The sequence below is a fragment of the Oryzias latipes genome, chromosome 10, assembly GCF_053564925.1.
Source record: "Oryzias latipes strain Hd-rR chromosome 10, Olatipes_Hd-rR_3.1".
Taxonomy (NCBI): domain Eukaryota; kingdom Metazoa; phylum Chordata; class Actinopteri; order Beloniformes; family Adrianichthyidae; genus Oryzias; species Oryzias latipes.
This window is the reverse complement of record NC_136246.1, coordinates 2528690-2546979: the sequence shown is the minus strand read 5'-3', so window position 1 is coordinate 2546979 and position 18290 is coordinate 2528690. Positions and strand designations below refer to the sequence as shown.

The following is an 18290-nucleotide window of genomic DNA, read 5'->3' as shown; positions in this document are numbered from 1 at the left end:
AATCTTAGAGAAGAATTAACTTATCTAAATCTACAACTACATATATAAAAGTCCAGCAGACGAGCTTCATCCAGCCGTGGTTGTGGGGACAGTCAAAGGCGCGAGTCGAGCCGGAGACAGGAAACACAGCCAGGTGTAGGAGCAGGAGCAGAGGCGAGGTACTCGGTCAGGCACAGAGCAGAGACGAGCCAGAGATGAGCCTGAGACAGGATCCACAGCCAGGTGTAGGAGCAGGAGCAAAGGCGAGGTAAACGGTCAGGAACTGGAGCACGGATGAGCCAACTGGAATCTGGAAGCACTCCCACTCCCCAGGAGGGGATAGGAAAAGAGGGACAATACATGAATCGCACTGCACCAGACAGAGGCATGGAGAACTAAATGATGAATAATGATCAAGAATAGAGGAGAGGAAGGGTAGAAGTAGAAAAGGAAAGAGGACAGAACCCCAGTGCACCATAGTTACCCCAGCTTCAACTTCTAGCAGCCTTTTAAAAGAAATAGTTATTATTAAGTTTAATTTAAACAAATTAACATTAAGTTAAATAATCTCTGAATACTAACTAGTCTGACAATAAGCCTGTCCAAAGAGGAATGTTTTCAGTTTAACTTTGAATGTAGAAACTGAGTCGGCCTCTCTTCCATCAGTTGGGAGTTTATTCCATAAGACAGGGGCTTGGTGGCTAAACGCTCTACCTCCAACCGTACTTTTACTAATTCTAGGAACCACAAGCAGTCCTGCATTTTGCGAGCGAAGTGTTCTGATTGGATGGTAAGGGACTATGAGGTCCTTAATATAGGACGGGGCCATTCCATGTAAGGCCTTATAGGTTAACAGGAGGATCTTGAACTTGATTCTAGAATCAACTGGGAGCCAATGGAGCGAAACTAACACAGGAGTGATGTGATCTCTTCTGCTAGTTCCAGCTAACAATCTAGCTGCTGCGTTCTGAACAAGCTGGAGACTTCTTAAGGAACTCTTAGGACACACTGCTAACAAGGAGTTACAGTAATCCAGCCTCGACGTAACAAATGCATGGATGAGTTTTTCAGCATCACTCTTAGAAAGTATATTTCTGATCTTAGCAATATTCCGCAGGTGAAAAAAAGGCAGTTCTGCACGCCTGAGATATGTGAGCCTTAAATGATAAATCCTGGTCAAGTAAAACCCCAAGGTTTCTAACTGTGGAATTGGGGGTTATACTTATGCCATCCAGGGAGACTATCTGAGCAGACAGAGCATCTCTGAGGTTTTTAGGACCAAGTATAATGACCTCAGTTTTTTCTGGGTTCAAGAGGAGGTAATTAATTGTCATCCAGGTCTTGATGTCACTGATGCAGGCGTTCAGTTTCTTTATCTGGTCATTCTGGTCAGGCTTCATGGATAAATACAACTGCGTATCGTCGGCATAACAATGAAAATTAATGCTGTGTTTCCTGATTATGTTTCCTAGGGGTAGTATATAAAGCGTAAACAGGATTGGTCCCAAGACTGAGCCCTGTGGGACTCCATAGTTGACTCGAGTGCACTGAGAGGAATGTCCATTTACATTAACGAACTGATACCTATCGGACAGATAGGATTTAAACCACTGGAGAGCAGATCCTCTGATCCCTATGTCCTGCTCTAATCTATGGAGTAAAATACCGTGGTCGATAGTGTCAAAGGCAGCACTGAGGTCCAACAGGACCAGAATAGAAAGTAGTCCCTTTTCTGAGGCCAATAACAAGTCATTAGAGACTCTAACTAGTGCAGTTTCCGTACTGTGGTGGGGTCTAAACCCCGACTGAAAGTCTTCAAAGTGGCTGTTGTCCTGTAGGTGGCAGTAAAGCTGCTTAACTACAACTCTTTCTAGGGTTTTAGAAATAAAGGGCAGGTTTGATATCGGTCTATAGTTGGCCAAGATGCTAGGATCCAAACTGGGCTTTTTCAGAAGAGGTTTAACAACTGTATATTTAAAAGACTGTGGCACGTAACCCGTTTCCAGAGAGGGATTTATCATTGTTAATATGGAATCATTAATTAGGGGAAAAGTTTCTTTAAAAAGTCTGGTGGGAATTGGGTCTAACAGACACGTTGAGGATTTGGAGGACCTAATAATTGATGCTATTTCCACTTGATCCACAGCAGTGAAGCAGTCTAATGTTACAGAGGTTTCTATGGATGCCTCCATTTCTACCGCTTCAGCCTGCTCTGGGCTGATAGTAGGAATAACTTGATTTAACTTATGTCTAATATTTGAGATTTTACTATCGAAAAATGTAAGAAAATCATCAGAGCTGAGAGAAACAGGAACATGTGGTTCTACTGAGCTCTGACTGCGAGTTAATTTAGCAATAGTGCTAAAAAGATATCTTGGATTGTTTCCATTCTCTGATATTAAGGTTGAATAGTACTGGCTTCTAGCTCTACGCAGAGCTTTTTTATAATTTAATAGGCTATGTTTCCAGGTATTCAGAGACTGCTCTGAACCGGAGCGGCGCCATTCTCTTTCCAACTTACGGGTTTCTTGTTTAAGAGAACGAGTTTCAGCGTTAAACCACGGTGCTACTCGGTTTTGTCTAACAAACTTAGGTTTCAGGGGGGCAACAACATCGAGTGTACTCCTGAGGGCTTGTAAGGCATCATTAACAAAATGGTCATTTATACTAGGACTGATGCTATGGGAGCTGGACTCAGAGTATTTTCTCAGAATATCACTAAGTACTGGCTGAACTGTGTGTTTAAACTCAGACACAGAACGGTCAGTTAAGGTTCTTCTAAGCTGTTTCTTATTCACTGGGGCAGAAGGATGTTCCAGTGTAAACTGGAAGGTAATCATAAAGTGATCAGAAATGATGGGGTTAAGAGGAAGGACACTCAGCTGGCTGATCTCTATCCCATGGGTTAGAACAAGGTCCAGGGTGTGCTTATGACAGTGAGTGGGTTCATTCACACTTTGGGTGAAACCAACATCATCTAATAAAGCTGCAAAAGCCTTTCCTAGGCAGTCACTGGGGTCATCAACATGAATATTAAAATCCCCTAATATTATAGTTTGATCAGAATCTAAGACAAAAGTCGATAGGAAGTCGGAAAACTCAGTTAAAAATTCTGAATATGGGCCGGGGGGGCGATAAATAATTATGAGTAAAACAGGTTTTCGAGTTTTCCTGTTTGGGTGATTTATAGACAATATGATGTTTTCAAATGAATTATAAGCATTTTTAACTTTAGGGCTGAGAAGTAAGCTAGACTGTGATATTACTGCTAAACCACCTCCTTTCCCTGAAATCCTGGATTTCTGATAGTTAGCATAAGTGGGGGGGGTTGCTTCATTCAATCTAACATAGTCATCCTGTTGGAGCCAAGTTTCTGTTAAGGCTAAAAGACTAAGATTGTTATCAATGATTAACTCATTGACTAAGAGGGACTTGGAGGAAATGGATCTAATGTTTAATAAACCGCATTTAATTACATCATAATTCTGCTTGTGAGTACTGCTGTCTGTCACTTTAAGGTTTCTATGACGCGCTCCTTTCATTTGTCTTTCAGCACATAAGTTAAAGCTAGGACCTGCTTGACTTTCCCTGCATGGGTTTTGCACCGGCACTAACCCTAAGGGAGGCTCAGAGGAGCGTTTTACACTGCTGCTCTGCGCCCGGGTCTCGTCTCTGGATTGTCAGGTTAACAGACTAAGGCTAGCAGAAATGTTTCTAGAAAGAAAAGCGGCACCGTCCCGGGTGGGATGGACGCCGTCTCTCCGCATGAGACCGGGCTTCCCCCAAAACGCGCTCCAGTTATCCACAAAACCAACGCCGTTTTCTGGGCACCATCTAGAAAGCCAGCGGTTAAATGATGAAAAGCGGCTGTACATTTCATCACTGACTAAGTTCGGCAGGGGACCAGAGAAAATTACAGTGTCGGACATCGTCTTAGCCAGTTTACACACTGAAGTTACGTTTAACTTAACCACCTCTGATTGTCTCCTTCGGGCATCATTACCGCCTGCGTGAATCACGACTCGACGGAACCTAGACTTACTCTGAGCTAACATCCTAAGGTTCCCCTCAATGTCACCAACTCTGGCCCCCGGATAACACCTGACTGTAGCCGCTGGGAGCTCCACGTTTCTAACTTCAGAAGAGCCTATAACCAGAGTTGAGTGTTCAGCGGGTGTGTCGCCGAGGGGGGAGAACCTATTACTAACGTGGAGTCTCGGGTGCTCTAAGTTTTTGCGTTTAGCAAGATGTTTCCTCCCAACCGGTGCAAACCCCTGACTGTCTCCCGGCTGTTGGGAGGGCGCTGGGGTGCTAGCTAAGTTAGCCCTGGTAGCGCGGCCCGCGCTACGAGTAACGACCTGGCTAGCCGGCTTAGCTTCAACTGTGCGGAGCCGCGCTTCTAACTGCTCCGGCCTGGCCTCCAAGTCTAACACAGGACACGTTAGAGAGACTATGTCTGTCAGCTGGCCTGGGAACGCCTCGTGGTCCCCCCAGAGGAGCTGGAGGAAGTGGCTGGGGCGAAGGAAGTCTGGGCATCTCTGCTTAGACTGCTGCCCCTGCAACCCGGTCCCGGATAAGTGGAGGAAGATGGATGGATACACAGCATAGGTTCCATAAAATGGCCGTTGTTGGCTGTGTGTAGGAAAAACCGGGGTTTGATTCCCGGGTCTGGGTTCCTCTGTGGTGGTCAACAGGCCAGATAAAATACAGAGTTGTGTCTGGAAGGGCAGCCAAATGTGCGTATTGCTGAAAGCGGATTCGCTGTGGCGACCCCTGAAGGGATATGCCGAAAGGTGAACAACATGCACAGGTTCTTATGTATGAGATGTATTTCCACTAAGATCTCTATTTAAACTTTCCTATACTTTTTATAAGGATTTTAATAGGATTGTGTCTACAAGAACCATCTGCATTGAAAGCTCCAATGTTTAGTAGAAACGTCAGAGTGCTACATAATCAAAAGTGGTTTAAATTTTGTCTGTCTGTTTTCACCTCTGATCTTCTGTCTTTTATCACTGCATCCATGAAATAAACCTGGTTTTGGCTCCGTTTTCAGCTGGACATCCACAGAACTTCAAAACGGAAATATTCCCTACAAATCACAAAAAAGGTATCTTCCCTGTCAGTCGTCTGAAGTCGCAGAAAGGCCAGTGTCGTGGTGCTTGCTGCAATGGAGCACAACACACCTGTAGGCTCACTGGGATGCTTAACAGCAAGATCGAAAAGCTTGGCATGTGAAAAATTACAGCATATAATAAAACGAATCTAAACTTTTGTAAAACCATTTGTGTTACACAAACAGGTGTTGTTTCTGCCTCAGCAGAGAAGATTTAACTTTACTTCCACTGTCAGCATGTGTCCGTTGTGCAGCAGAGACGGTTCTTTCTTCCATGTGCATGTCTAAGGAAATGCTAACATTGGTGTGGATTCACTTCTGAAGACAAAGCTCTCATGGTTCTAGTAGAATGCTCTTATCTGAATGTGTTCTTTCTGCATGCATGTGTAAGCATGTTTGATAAAGAGCTACCTGTATGTTTTTATGTCTGCACGCATGTTTTCCTCACAGTTTGTCAACAACATGACTCCACAAACACCACTACAAACACACACACACACACACACCTCCACGTGTCTCCGTCTGTATGCATTATGTTCTGGCCTCTGTTTCTCTTTGCTGGTCGCGCCAAAGCTGAGCCTGCCCGACAGACAACGACGAAGAGGAGGAAACGGAAGAACTCAGCCAGCAGCGCCAACAGCAGCGTGGGAGCCACCGCAGGCAAGAAGCGCAGTCCCGCCACCAACTTCAGCCTCTCCAGTCAGGTACCTGTAAGCATCGGCTCCACTCGGTTTGCTTCCTCCTTTACCGTCTTGCAGATCTGCTCTTGTATGTCTACAGGGAAACAAAGAAGCAGCAGCAATTGCTGTTGTTGTAGCTATTTGGTTTAACGTTTGCCAAATCCCAGAAGGTGGGGATCAAACCAAACTTGCCGTAAGATGAAGAAACCTGCAGGGACTACAAAAATACAGAAGACTTGACCTTTTCTTTTGTACAGCATTATAAACTGGCTTCCATGTATCATCAAGCTGTGTCAAAAAATTAAAATTTAACAAAACATAGTTCAAATGTGTTTACCCAATCAGACGTATTAACCGAACAAATTTAATGTACATAATGAAAATCACAGAGAAATGATTTGAAATGAAATAAAACAGACATCTATAACATCAAAGCACTGAAAGCACTACAGCTAAGATTGAAGTGATGGATATACTGCAGATCAGGGGTGCTCAAACGGTTTTGGCATACTATTCAGCCAACAATCTCCAACAAATCTACCTATATATATAAATATATATATATATATATTTGATTTTTGCTTTTGCTAAATTTGTGGCTTTCCACGACCGTTCCACATATGTCTTGCAGACCTTTCCTGCATGTATCACCAATGTACAACTTTTATATCGCATAAATGGCACACATGGTAAAATTATTCAATTGATGCACAAATCACTAATTAATTGCATACAAGCAGTGCAATAATAACGCACCCTACATGCATGATTGAAGTATTGTGTGACGAGTACATAAATCGGCCGACCCCTCCAGCAGTTTATACCAAGTGGGGGTCTCTCGGTCAGGTCTCTTGGGGGGGCGATGTCCAGCACCGGGTCGTGGTAGGGGGCCAAGCATGGCTTAAACTGGCTGATGTGATTTTTGCTCAGTGCTCTAAATGTCAAGGTGAACAAATCCAATGAAGTGCGCATTTACCTATTCTTTGCATGGTTTATTCGTGCTTATTCCGTGGTTTTAATGTCGTTCGTTTGTCATACATTTGTGAAAACTACAGATATAGAACACAACTTTTCTCACTTTTTACGCATATATTCACATATGACCAGTTTTCACCCGTGCAATGAGCGCAAAATGTACGTAGCTGCAATGTGACGCGGCGTTTAGATGGAGGCAGATGATTTGCTGTGAGGACATAAAAAGGGAGCAGCACAAAGATGATTACAAAAAAATGAATAAATAAAAGGACAAGGAAGAAGTGACATCAGAAATGATCATGTAGACGTGTGTACAATGCAAAGAAGTATTTCCAGATACAAAACTGTCAGATGTATAATCTATTGTTTTGAATAAAAGTATCAAAATATTTGAAAGCAAAAAAAAACAAAAAAACAGGCTGTTTAACAGTTAATAGTGAGGTCCAGTTTTAGATCTGTTTGAGGCAACATGGGCACCAGGTTCACTATACTGAATACATGGTCATCTGCGTATCTGTACTGGTCACACTGTTCCCCCTTTCCATTGTGGAGGGGCCTGGTTTGGTGACAGATCTCCATAGAAAACACTTGACACCCCAACAGGTTAAACAGCCTCTTAAACAGATGAGTGCAGTGACCCCCCCCCCCCCCCTCCAGTATCCCATGCCATTGTGTTTGTGTGCAGTCCATACTGTACTTTCTTCTTCTTCCTCCTCATGCACTGCTCATTATGCTCATGCTGTACTACATTTACTCCCCAGCATCCAATTTAGTGTTGTGCAGCCGCGCTGGTGCAGTTCTTCAGCACAGATCATTTCAGGGCCTGCATAAAATGCACTGATACCAAACATAAAAGGAATTTGTTGATGCCAAAGTGTGGCTGGCTGGCATTAATGTGTGTTCATGTTGTACACAGGGCTCATTCAGCTTAATGGGAATCTTAAGAGAGCTAATGGGTTTCCATACAGTGTGTGCAGCAGAGCTGCAGTCCTCCACAAATGATCCCTCTGTAGTGGCGGATTATTTCAGAGAATATCTTGTCTTTATGTGGTTTGTTTTGCTAGAAAATGCTCTTCATGGTGTCACAGCATTGCAGCTCTTATGAGAGACTGACCCTATTTTTTGATATAGAAGGTCTGCTCAACCAGTGAATGGAATCGATTTGGATTCACAGTTTGATTTATGAATTAACAGGATTCAGTTAAAATCCTTTGTTAAAATGTCATTCTGGTTTGGTTGGGGTCAGTTTAATGGTCAGTTTAACTATTGATGTAAACTAAACTATTTTGGAACTATTATTTTTTTCAAATTAAATCTTGTATGAAAACTAAGAAAAAGCTCTTTTCCCTTAGAAAACACGTGAATTTCTTTTTTTTTTAAATATGTGTGGATCCATGGATTTGAATGTGCATCACATTTGTTGGTCAGATTGGTTTAATGAACAGATTTGTTTCAAAGGCAGTCCCCCTCCATAGAATGTGCTCGCCACTCTTAATGCAGTTCTAACTTTTTTACCAGTTTTGGTGAAGGTGGGATACACCCTGGACAGGTTGCCAGGCTGTCACAGGACCCCCTCCTTCACCCACAAGACCCATGACAGGCTCCAGCAACCCGTGGCCCCAAAAGGGCGTCAGCAGGTTGAGAGCATAGATGGATGGTGAAGGTGTGGGTGTGCACTCAGTCTTTGCTGCAGAGATTCAGGGCTCTAGACAAACCTAGACTAACCACATCGGTGTGTTGTCGGTGGAGCTGTCTGCAGAATGCAGCAGGAACGGAACGTCTCATTTGAATTTTCATTCTGGCCACACTTTGTTTCTCCTTTATTAAGTCAGGCTGCTTCTTCATCTGCGGCTTTTTCTCATTTCCTCGTTCAGCTGGTGTTGGTTCTGGATCAACAACACAACGCCATGCGCACTCTGAGAGGCCTTTCTGCGCTCTTGTCTTCATCCTGCTGCCTGCGCTCCTCTTCCTCGGTCTCACACATTCATGATGCCTGTGTCCCACACATACATGCGCAGATTGTTTTCTCTGCAGAAAACAGCGTGGCACCGCGCCAGCTCTCATTATAAGGGATATCTGCGCACTCCTTCCTGATCACATGCACGCTCTTTACTTCATCATCCCCCCCTGCACCAACACCTCCCCCACCCGCAGCAGTCGGTGGTGCATTTACGCGCCTCTTAAGGACGGCCCGCCAACACGCTGCTTACATATGTTGCACGTCTGCCGTCTTTGTCTGAGAACTTGTTCGTTTGTGGCTGAACACGAGCCTACGTGAGCCCAATCACAATGAGGAGTGGACCCTCCAGCATGGGGGGGGTTTTGGTAGGAGGTGGGGAGCAACACTGACCTCTAGTGGTCAGAGCTACAGACACATGCTGCTTTAAGTGTTTGTCAGGATCATGAGGTTGGGTGATCTTTATTTTTCAACTTAAATATATGCTATGTGTGTCTTTATACTTTTATGAGCTGAAACAGCTCAATTTATTCTAAAATAACTGAAAAACAAATCAAAAATATTTCTGAAATGCAAAGAATCAAAACCTTCATCTAGTTGACTTATTTTAGTTTGAATGTGATCATGGAAATACATTTTAGGTCACTTTTATTGTTTGAATGCTTTCAGAAAATACAACCATTAAAGATCTCGGGTTGTTTTCAAATGTTTTTGCAAATTTCACCGTCCTTGAAAAACTGTCTGCAGCAGCTGCGCAGACAGGAGTCAGTGGTGACGGACTGCAAACCATCTCTTTTGCTGTAACATCAGGTTAGGGTTGTATCTAAAACATTCCGCTGAAACGAAGCTGTGCATCTCAGCAAACACTGTCTAAAAAAAGACGGAAATAAAACTAATGAAGTCAGAAGCCACATTCAGTTTGGTCAGAGCACCGACAAGACAAAGTACGTCCTGCTTAGAAATCATGTTAATAAAGAAGGAATTAGGATGTTTTAGTTTTCAGTAGCCAACATATAAGACAAAAACAAATCAAATAAGAAAGTATTGAAAATAATAAACTAACGGCAGCAGTTAAAAGAACATCTGTGTTCTTGTTGTCAGCCCAATCCCAACAATTTTCCACTTGTTGTTTGGGAGCCCATGGAAATTTGTCCTCCGTGCTAATCTGGCAAAATATGCAAATAAGAGTGTTGGGTGAAACATTCACAGCCTGATCTCAGCCGTTGTAAAAGCTAACTTAAGGAGATGAGCAGACACGCAAACATAGCATTAATTAACTCACAATTAGAGCTCCCCAGTCTTTGACTAGCCACCAGCTGTTATTGTTGGAGGGATTTTCTTCTGGAGGGGTGTTCCTAAAATTGGCCAGAGGTAGGTTGACGGGGGCTCCTCACAGGAACAGATGGTGAATGCAAGGCTTGTTGGCAATCAGGACATTTTAGCTAATGACTTAATTAACGATGCAAATTGACAAAACTGTGGATATTGTCGTTTGGTTGAAAAGCGCACCTAAATTAATTAGCCTGATTAAGGCATCGTGGGGTTGCGAAGTGGTCGCTGGGGGCTTAGAGATGACTTGGATTCATGCTCTGCTCCTCTTATCGTTGCCTTTTGATGGGAGTGGGTCAAGTTACACCGTTTTCTGTGCCGGAATCAGCATTTAATGGCTCTGTTTTATGTTAAAAAGCCTTTGTATATAATAGTGTTGCTGTGAAATGAATGTTTGTGAACAAAAGTTCCACCATCAATGCTTTGTTTCAGTGCCTGTTTGTTGGGATTCAGGGTTGTGTAGCAGTTTACGACAGTAGGGTAGACTCTTGGAGTTTGGTTGCCATGTGCAGATATCTGTGTGTGCTTGTTGCAGAGGAATGGCTGAGGAGGAGATCTCCCAAGCCAGACAGTTGACACACATGGCCAGTGAAGCATGCGCCCTATTTAACTGTAGAGCTTCCTCCTAGGTTACAATGGGGGGGCAGCAAGATACACAGATGAGATACAAAAACTCACAACTAATGCAGCCAAAACCTATGTCAAAATGTAGACCACATCTCAGTGTTGTGGGTTCTTTTTGTAAGGAAGAAAAAAAAACATGAGCCAACAGAAGCCCTTCTGGGTTCATCCCTCTTCATCAAGGCTTCTCAGCATCACAACAGTCACAGATATCAGTAGATATAGGATAAATCCCTTGTTCCCCTCCATGACCCCCTCTGAGAGGGTCATCTGTGTGAAATATGTCTTACATGATGAGTATTGATTGCAGCTGGTACAGAGCACCAGGAGAATCCACTGTCTCAACAGGAAGGTTTCATTTGCACAGCGAGCAGTGAGAGGGGTTGACCATGTGGATGGGTTCACTGGATACAGCAAGGCTTGTCCTAAAAACACTTGCAGTCAAAGTCCAGTGCAGGCAAAAGATGTGCGGCGAAGCAGAAACACACACCCTCAGCTGAGGGTAACTGGGTTCTCGAGAATCGCAAAATACACAATGAAACAGCTCTATGCCGTTTGAAAGGGCTTTTTGAGCTTTTAAGTTTATGAAAATGTTCATTCCACACTATAAACAATCTCAAAGCGGTAATTTGATCCATTCACGCATTTCTGAGCGTTCCTCTAAAAACCCGTGCTCTGAGCACCAGCCCCTCCCACTCCACGGAAACACGTGGGTTTTCACGTTGTGACATCACAAAGTGGGAACAGCCCTTTTCAGTAGGAGTCTGTGCTGGCAGCCCCGCCCCCAGGCTAACACACACACACACACACACACACACACTTTCTCCATGGAGCTACCGGGGACCAGCAAAAACGTCTTCCTTTTAAATGCACAGTATACACGTCCTTCTTTGCAAAAGTTTGGATGTGGTTGTTTTCGTGGGCGAGACACATTCACGCTGCTAAGGCCGCCTCTAGGATGATGTCATGAAATGGGCGGAACCCACAGGAGTGAAAGGCGGAGCCTCAGAGATTGAAATGTCTTACTTCCGGATTGGAAAAAACGAATAATTAATTAAAAAAATAATTCCTTAATGTGCCAAAGGTAATAAATGATCACATACATGGATATTGTTTTCTATAAAAAGCTTAAGAATAGCAAGATATAGGCCATCAGAACTTTATTTACTGTCAATGCCATTTTTTATTATTGGAAAAGGCATTTATTGTAAGTGATACTATTCTAATTTAAAAGTCTTTATAGATCTATTTTTTAATGAATCTTGTTGGTAGAGGATGCAGAAGGGGGTTAGATGGAGGAAGTTGATTTGCTGTGGTGACCCCTGAAGGGAAAAACCAAAAGTAAAAGAAGCAAAAGTCGGTTACTGCTCCGAAGAATTTAATAAACTTAAATAGAATCATTTCTCTTCTGGGGGTATTTTAAAAGTTCTGCAGAAAGGCATATTGGCTTTATTGGTAATAGCACCATCACACATAGAGCCAGATAAAAAGGATTATAAAGATTTGAAGTAGCTTTAAAGAAGCATTTAGTCTGTTCTGCAACAAAACCCAACACTCCAGTAACACACACAACACACACACAAGATCTTTAAACCTGTTTGTTGGATAGATGGAATTAAAGATGTCTTCTGTTGTAAATGTCTTTTTTTTAACACTGAAAGGATGAAAAGAATTGAAAATATGCCATAAAGGAACAGAACTATCAGAGCGTAGTGGGAATTTTTTTTTATTAATTTAATCACCTGAAAAGGAACTGTTGTGTTGTCAAAACGTCTTTCTCCTCGTCTTTGTCTCTGCAGGACGTGATGGTGGTGGGTGAGCCCACACTGATGGGTGGTGAGTTTGGGGATGAAGATGAGCGCCTGATCACTCGCCTAGAGAACACACAATATGACGCCACCAATGGTTTGGATGACGAGGACGACTTTACCAGTTCGCCTGCTCTGGGAAACAACACCCCCTGGAACAGCAAACCCCCTGCTGCCCAGGACAGCAAGCCTGAGAGCACAGCGCCACAACCCTCGCAGTAAAAACCAGAGAAGAAAACAGCAGATACTTGGCTCCATGTGGACTGGGTTTTAACCCCCCTTCCCCAAAGGGCAGTTCTTCTATACGTTTCAACATCTTCATGAATCAGAACCCCTGATGGTCGGCATGCCCAGCCTGACTCTGTCTATTGGAACAACCAGGAGAACCCTGAGAACTGTCTGCACTGTTCAGCAATACCCACAGACAAGTTATGCATACAAGTTGTATGCAACTGTAATTTAAAAATAGCAAAGCAAAGTGAGGCTTACTTGAAGAATGCACTGAGAGCCGGCAGATCAAATTCTCCACCCTGGACCCACAGATATGAACCTTTCGGCTCGTGGAATACCACAGCTGTGATTGCTTGACCTGCAGGTCAGAAGTCATCATGCTGACAGCAGACAGTGGGAAGGAAAGAAGAAGAGTAAAATCAACAAAATAAACGTCTCAGACATTGAAAATTTGTGAAGGAAACATGGTTTTAACAGCCAGCAGAGCCCATGGAAGCATCTCACCACAATGGGGACAAATGAAACGTTGTTTGGGGCGATTGCATTTTCGTTGGAAATTGAGTCGGCTGTTGGTTTGCTTCTGTTGTTGCTTTTTATTTTCATTTCCAATTAAGAGGAAATAAACGTGCTCTGCCAAAATGGACTTTTTTCAAATGAGAGAAAATCGCCGTTGGATTGTTTTTCCACATTATGGCAGTCGTCACAGATTGTGATTTCATGCAAACCAGTTTGATTGTGTTCGTAGTCTTTTGGTATTTTGCTTCTCTCTGAATCTTTTGCAGTCACATTGTAATTTGCGTGAACATTGTCAACATGCTTTGACGCATTAATGTTGTTGATTTCTTTATACGTTTCTTAAAATTGGACTTTGTTTCCCTTTAACGACCTATTCCCAAACTGACAATAAACCTTTTCCTGCATGATTTTAGAGGACTTTGATTTTGTTTGCTATTTGTGCTTTTAAAACACATCCATTGATTTGACCTTTTGGGTTCAACAGTTTGGGAACACTGTAACAAGGTTTGTAGCTCTGTATATAAGGATGGAATCTATTTTGTCCACTGTAAATCAGCCACTGAAAGCAGTTTGGATTTGGCAGCTGTATTGTTTAGTCCCAGAGGGGATTATTTCTGTGGGATGGCAAAGACAAATGCTGCTTTGCCTCTTTAAGAAAGAAAATGTCTAATGTTACCTGGTCTCTAACAATTACAGAACTAAAACAGGACTTGAGAAGAACAAAAAATAAAGCTGTTGTATTTGAGGAATTTTCATTAACATCAACAAAGCAGTTTTACTTTTCTAAACTGAAATGAAATGTCATCCACCCCACAGAAACACTGGGAGATTCCTGTGTTTGTGTTCACAAGTGTTCTTTCATTGAATTGATACTCAAGTATGCCACTGACTAATTTTGATAGATTTTTGTTTGAAAATCAGCAGGAACACAATGGCAGGCAGAGGTCTTTCTAATTGGATCAAATGGATATTTATTTGTGCATTTGTGAGGATGCTAACACATTTCTAAATATGTTTCAACCTACTGTTAATAGACATCATTTGTACATTATATAGCAAAAGTGTTCAGTGTCAAATCTGATGTCTGGTATGTATGCTTTATCATTATGTGTGCCAATAAACCGTGCTTAAAAAGACTGAATTGGGCTTGGTTACACACAGTAAGGGGGTTTCCCACCAGTGCACTGTTTTCAGGGGCTTTATCATTTGAACAAGTTTTACTCTAAAATAAAAACTGATCATATGAATGAAATGAATGAAATGAAACTAGATACATATGAATGTATCTAGTTATCGTTATAGAAATATGAATTTTGGACTTGTGATTTTTATTTGTAAAACATTTAAAAGAAAATGTATACGAATATTTATGCCTATAGTTTAAAATAACATTTAACCCTTGTGCTATCCTAGGCACTTTAACGTTGGGAGTGGGGTCATCTAGACCCACTAGACAGAGCTCTGAACCTTTTTTCTTCAATGATTTGTGATCTTCACTGGTGTCCATGGATTACATGAAATCTTTCCACCTTTATCCACCTTTGTCATGGTAGGGAGAACACGTCAATGTAAGGGGGGGGGGGGGGGGGGGTCATAGGATAGCACAAGGGTTAAAAATCCCCCATTAAATCATAAAAAAAGGGAGCAGGAAGACTGAAGAAGACAAGAATGCATAATTAGATCACTACATAACCAACAGTTGGAAGAAAAACACTTCAATGTGGCTTCTAATGTCTTTCTTTAAGGATAACAATTTTCTGTCTTCCTTCCACTCTTGGGATTATTTTCACAGCTCCTCAGGTCCACAGAACAACACAAGCATGTGTGCATTGGAGGTGAGTGACAGGTGAGTGACAGTGGGCTCTCTGAGCAGCGCCGTTCAGAAAACTGTGAGGACGTCAACCAGCTGGCAACCTTGTCCATTATAGAGACCATATCTAAATTAATAATCAGCAAAGACTTTAGCATTCTAAATCTTTTGATTTATTCACCTGAATTTGTCTGGTTTTCTGTTATTTTTATTGATTATCTTCTGAAATACAAAACTGAATCCGGAGTGCCTCTCACATCAATGTGCCTTTCAAAGTCGTTATCTTTTGATGTTTACTGTCATGACCCAGATGTTATAGTTTTTACTATTGACTCTTACCTATATTAAACGGCGGAAATGTTCTATTCTAGTCATTGCCTTGTTAGAGTATGTAAATTGCTCCATGTTCATCAAGGATGTTTTTTTTTTGTGAGGTTCATTTGCCTGATTTTGATATGGAACTAATTTTAACCCCTTGTGCTATCCTAGGCACTTTAACATTGGGAGTGGGGTCATCTAGACCAGCGTTTTTCAACCTTTTCTGAGCCACGGCACACTTTAACCTTAAAAAAAATCCCGCGGCACACCAGCATCCAAAAATTTAAAAAAAGAAGGAGAAACTCATAGTCTGTATTGATCTACAGCCCCTCCACAATCTCACATGCATTTTTGAGATAATTGTTGCAGAAAAAGCTGGAAACTGCAGCTGTTTTTTTCTCTAAAAGATTCAATAAAAGTTAAGTTAGAAGATTTAAAAATAGTTTGATGTGTGTTAGTTGGTTTCAAGACGTTTAACGACAGATCTCCTTGTGCCCTGTCACTCTCACAACCCAATGCATCATGGGAGATGTAGTGCATAAAATGGCCGGAGATCGGTTTTCGGAGCTTCATTGTTTTGTTCACTTGTTCCACGGTCTGATACCGGATTCTGTGGAAAGCTACAGCGCTAAAGACGAGCTTTAGCTGGTATTTTTGTTAGAACTGAGCGACTTTACGAGCTAAATCGGGACAAGGAAGTGAAGACTTTAAGCACTTCTGATTGGTCAGACTGATGACATGTGATTAAGCCCCTCAAGAATGATTGGTGGAGACAGTCAAAGGGACGGGACTTTTCCCAAATACAGCCGGAGCTGCAGCTGAATCGCGGTACGGTCATTCTTATCAAAATGTCTTTAATAAAATAAAATAAACGCAAAGAAAAAGTATTTTACGATCTTTTATATTCCTAACTCCTCAGTGTTTTATCAGGGCCTGTTTGGATGAACACAGAGCTGAAATCCTGGAGATGGGAAATGTTTTTAGATCAGTTAATGAGGGCAATTTTCCACGGCACACTTGACCATCTCCCACGGCACACTAGTGTGCCGCGGCACACTGGTTGAAAAACACTGATCTAGACCCACTAGACAGTGCTCTGAACCTTTTTTCTTCAATGATTTGGGATCTTCACTGGTGTCCATGGATTACATGAAATCTTTCCACCTTTATCCACCTTTGTCATGGTAGGAATAACACGTCAATGGAAGGGGGGGGGGGGGTCATCTAAGATAGCACAAGGGGTAATATTACATAAATATGAGCGAGACTGGTGAAGCCACTTGGTTGAGTAGTGAAAAGTTTCAAAGAAGACTTTAGGTCCAGGTGCCATGATTCACCTTCAAGACAACATCACCTGGAAGAATGAGAACCTTTATCGACAAGTTTGGTCTGAACAAAACCACATCATTGTCCGATGGTCAGAGACCAGCCTTAAAGACATTAGTTGTGTCAAGGAATAATTGCAACCACCCCTGCTTTGCTTCATGGTCGTTTGTTTTTCTGTGTCATGATTCAGATCTCAAATGACAAACATAGTTTGTCAGAGTGACCGGTCAGGTAAAACCATCTGTTCTTCAGTCAGTTGATTGATTTATGTCACTGAAATTGCAACCAAAGGAATCCAGAGGCATTAAACACAGAGAGTAAACATTAAAATGTAGGGGTGTAACTATTCACTTTCACAACAATTTGATTTATGTCATACATTCTGTTTGCTGATGCGATTCAAAGTCAATATTAGCTCATTTTAAACGATCCTATTCTCTGACCCAGAAGGGATCCAGATCCTCTTTATCCAAACTTCCAGCAGTGAGACTCAAACAGAAATTCCTGCTACTGAACAGTTTTCCAGATTCTTGGATTTCTTCCAGATCATCAAGTGGAAATGAAATCTGTGTCCAAACAAACAAGTAAACTAGAATGAATGTCAAATCCATTCACATGTTAGTTTCCTAAAGTTCACCCCTGTTGTTTTTCCACATCCAAAGAATCCAAAGGGAACATTCTTAGAACATTCTAGACACTGGATGGTCACATGACTTTATTCAAAGTCTGTCCACACATTGGACTGGAATGATGGATGATCAGTTTTTGATGACATCACATGTGTGTTGTCCAGTGTGATGTAATTGGTCATTTTTACATGACAGTAAAATAAACTACCATATCTCTGTCCAAATGGTATTTTCCAATATCAATTATGGATTAATTTGTTTCATTTTGAAACGATTTTTAATAGTATTGGTTGACTTGATTTGATTTGATTTGGTTACCAACTTTCCTCAAATAGATGGATCTGGTTGGGTTGTAGGAATATTAAATTGATTTATCGCTGAAAAGGAATCCATGACAGGTTTAATCAATTCTAGGATTGTCAGATAATCTGAGTTTCTTATTCTTTGATAATTATTCTTACATTTGGGGCAACGAATGTAAGTTAAAAATAATAGTTTTACACTTACTTTTTTTTAGCATGAACATTTTTTTAAACACAAAGATAGGATGTAGACAGGAAAATGTGTGATTTAGTTATGTGAGCGGATCTGAACATACGAAAGAACTTTTGCATCTCCAAGTGGAAGGTCGCAGTACTGCCACCTATTTTATTTTTGGATTTGTTCATGTGGAAAAACTTCACTTTCACTTTTATACAATCTATTTATTGAACTATAATTAAAATAATGGCAACAGAAAAATAGATATCTTGAAAACATACTGGATGCCACACAGCTGACACCACCCACAACGTGAGCGTCACGGCTAATATAGAATGAAAAACACTCGTGTTTTTCTTTTTTATATACATGAAAAAATTAGAACGAAGATTATCATTAATTCATTCATCTTCTAACCCGTTTTGTCCTTTTTGGGGTCACAGGACTGCCATCCCGGCCACTCATGGGGGGAAGCGGGGACAAAGATTATCCCTTTATTTTATTTCTATTTTTTT

General features: G+C 41.7%; 1 protein-coding gene and 1 long non-coding RNA gene across 7 annotated transcripts in view; one reads left to right on the top strand and one right to left on the bottom strand.

Annotated features, from left to right (window-relative positions):
* The window catches only part of ldb2a (LIM domain binding 2a), a 94066-nt gene extending 79718 nt beyond the window's left edge, over nucleotides 1–14348 (top strand). The window contains exons 7-9 of one of the 6 annotated variants that reach the window (XM_023959478.2): nucleotides 5036–5089; nucleotides 5669–5805; nucleotides 12457–14348. In XM_023959478.2, coding sequence (XP_023815246.1) covers nucleotides 5036–5089; nucleotides 5669–5805; nucleotides 12457–12687 — 422 coding nt within the window. In that variant the 3' untranslated portion in view covers nucleotides 12688–14348. Of the gene's footprint in view, nucleotides 1–5035; nucleotides 5092–5658; nucleotides 5806–12456 lie in introns of all 6 variants that reach the window. The other 5 variants (XM_023959479.2, XM_078953834.1, XM_078953835.1 and 2 more) reach the window with 5 other exon arrangements.
* LOC144994817 (uncharacterized) lies at nucleotides 9455–10141 on the bottom strand. Its single transcript, XR_013658460.1, has 3 exons — nucleotides 9990–10141; nucleotides 9771–9872; nucleotides 9455–9577 (listed from the first exon to the last, which is right to left on the bottom strand). It is a non-coding gene; the product is annotated as an uncharacterized LOC144994817 (long non-coding RNA).
* Nucleotides 14349–18290: the final 3942 nt, after the last annotated feature.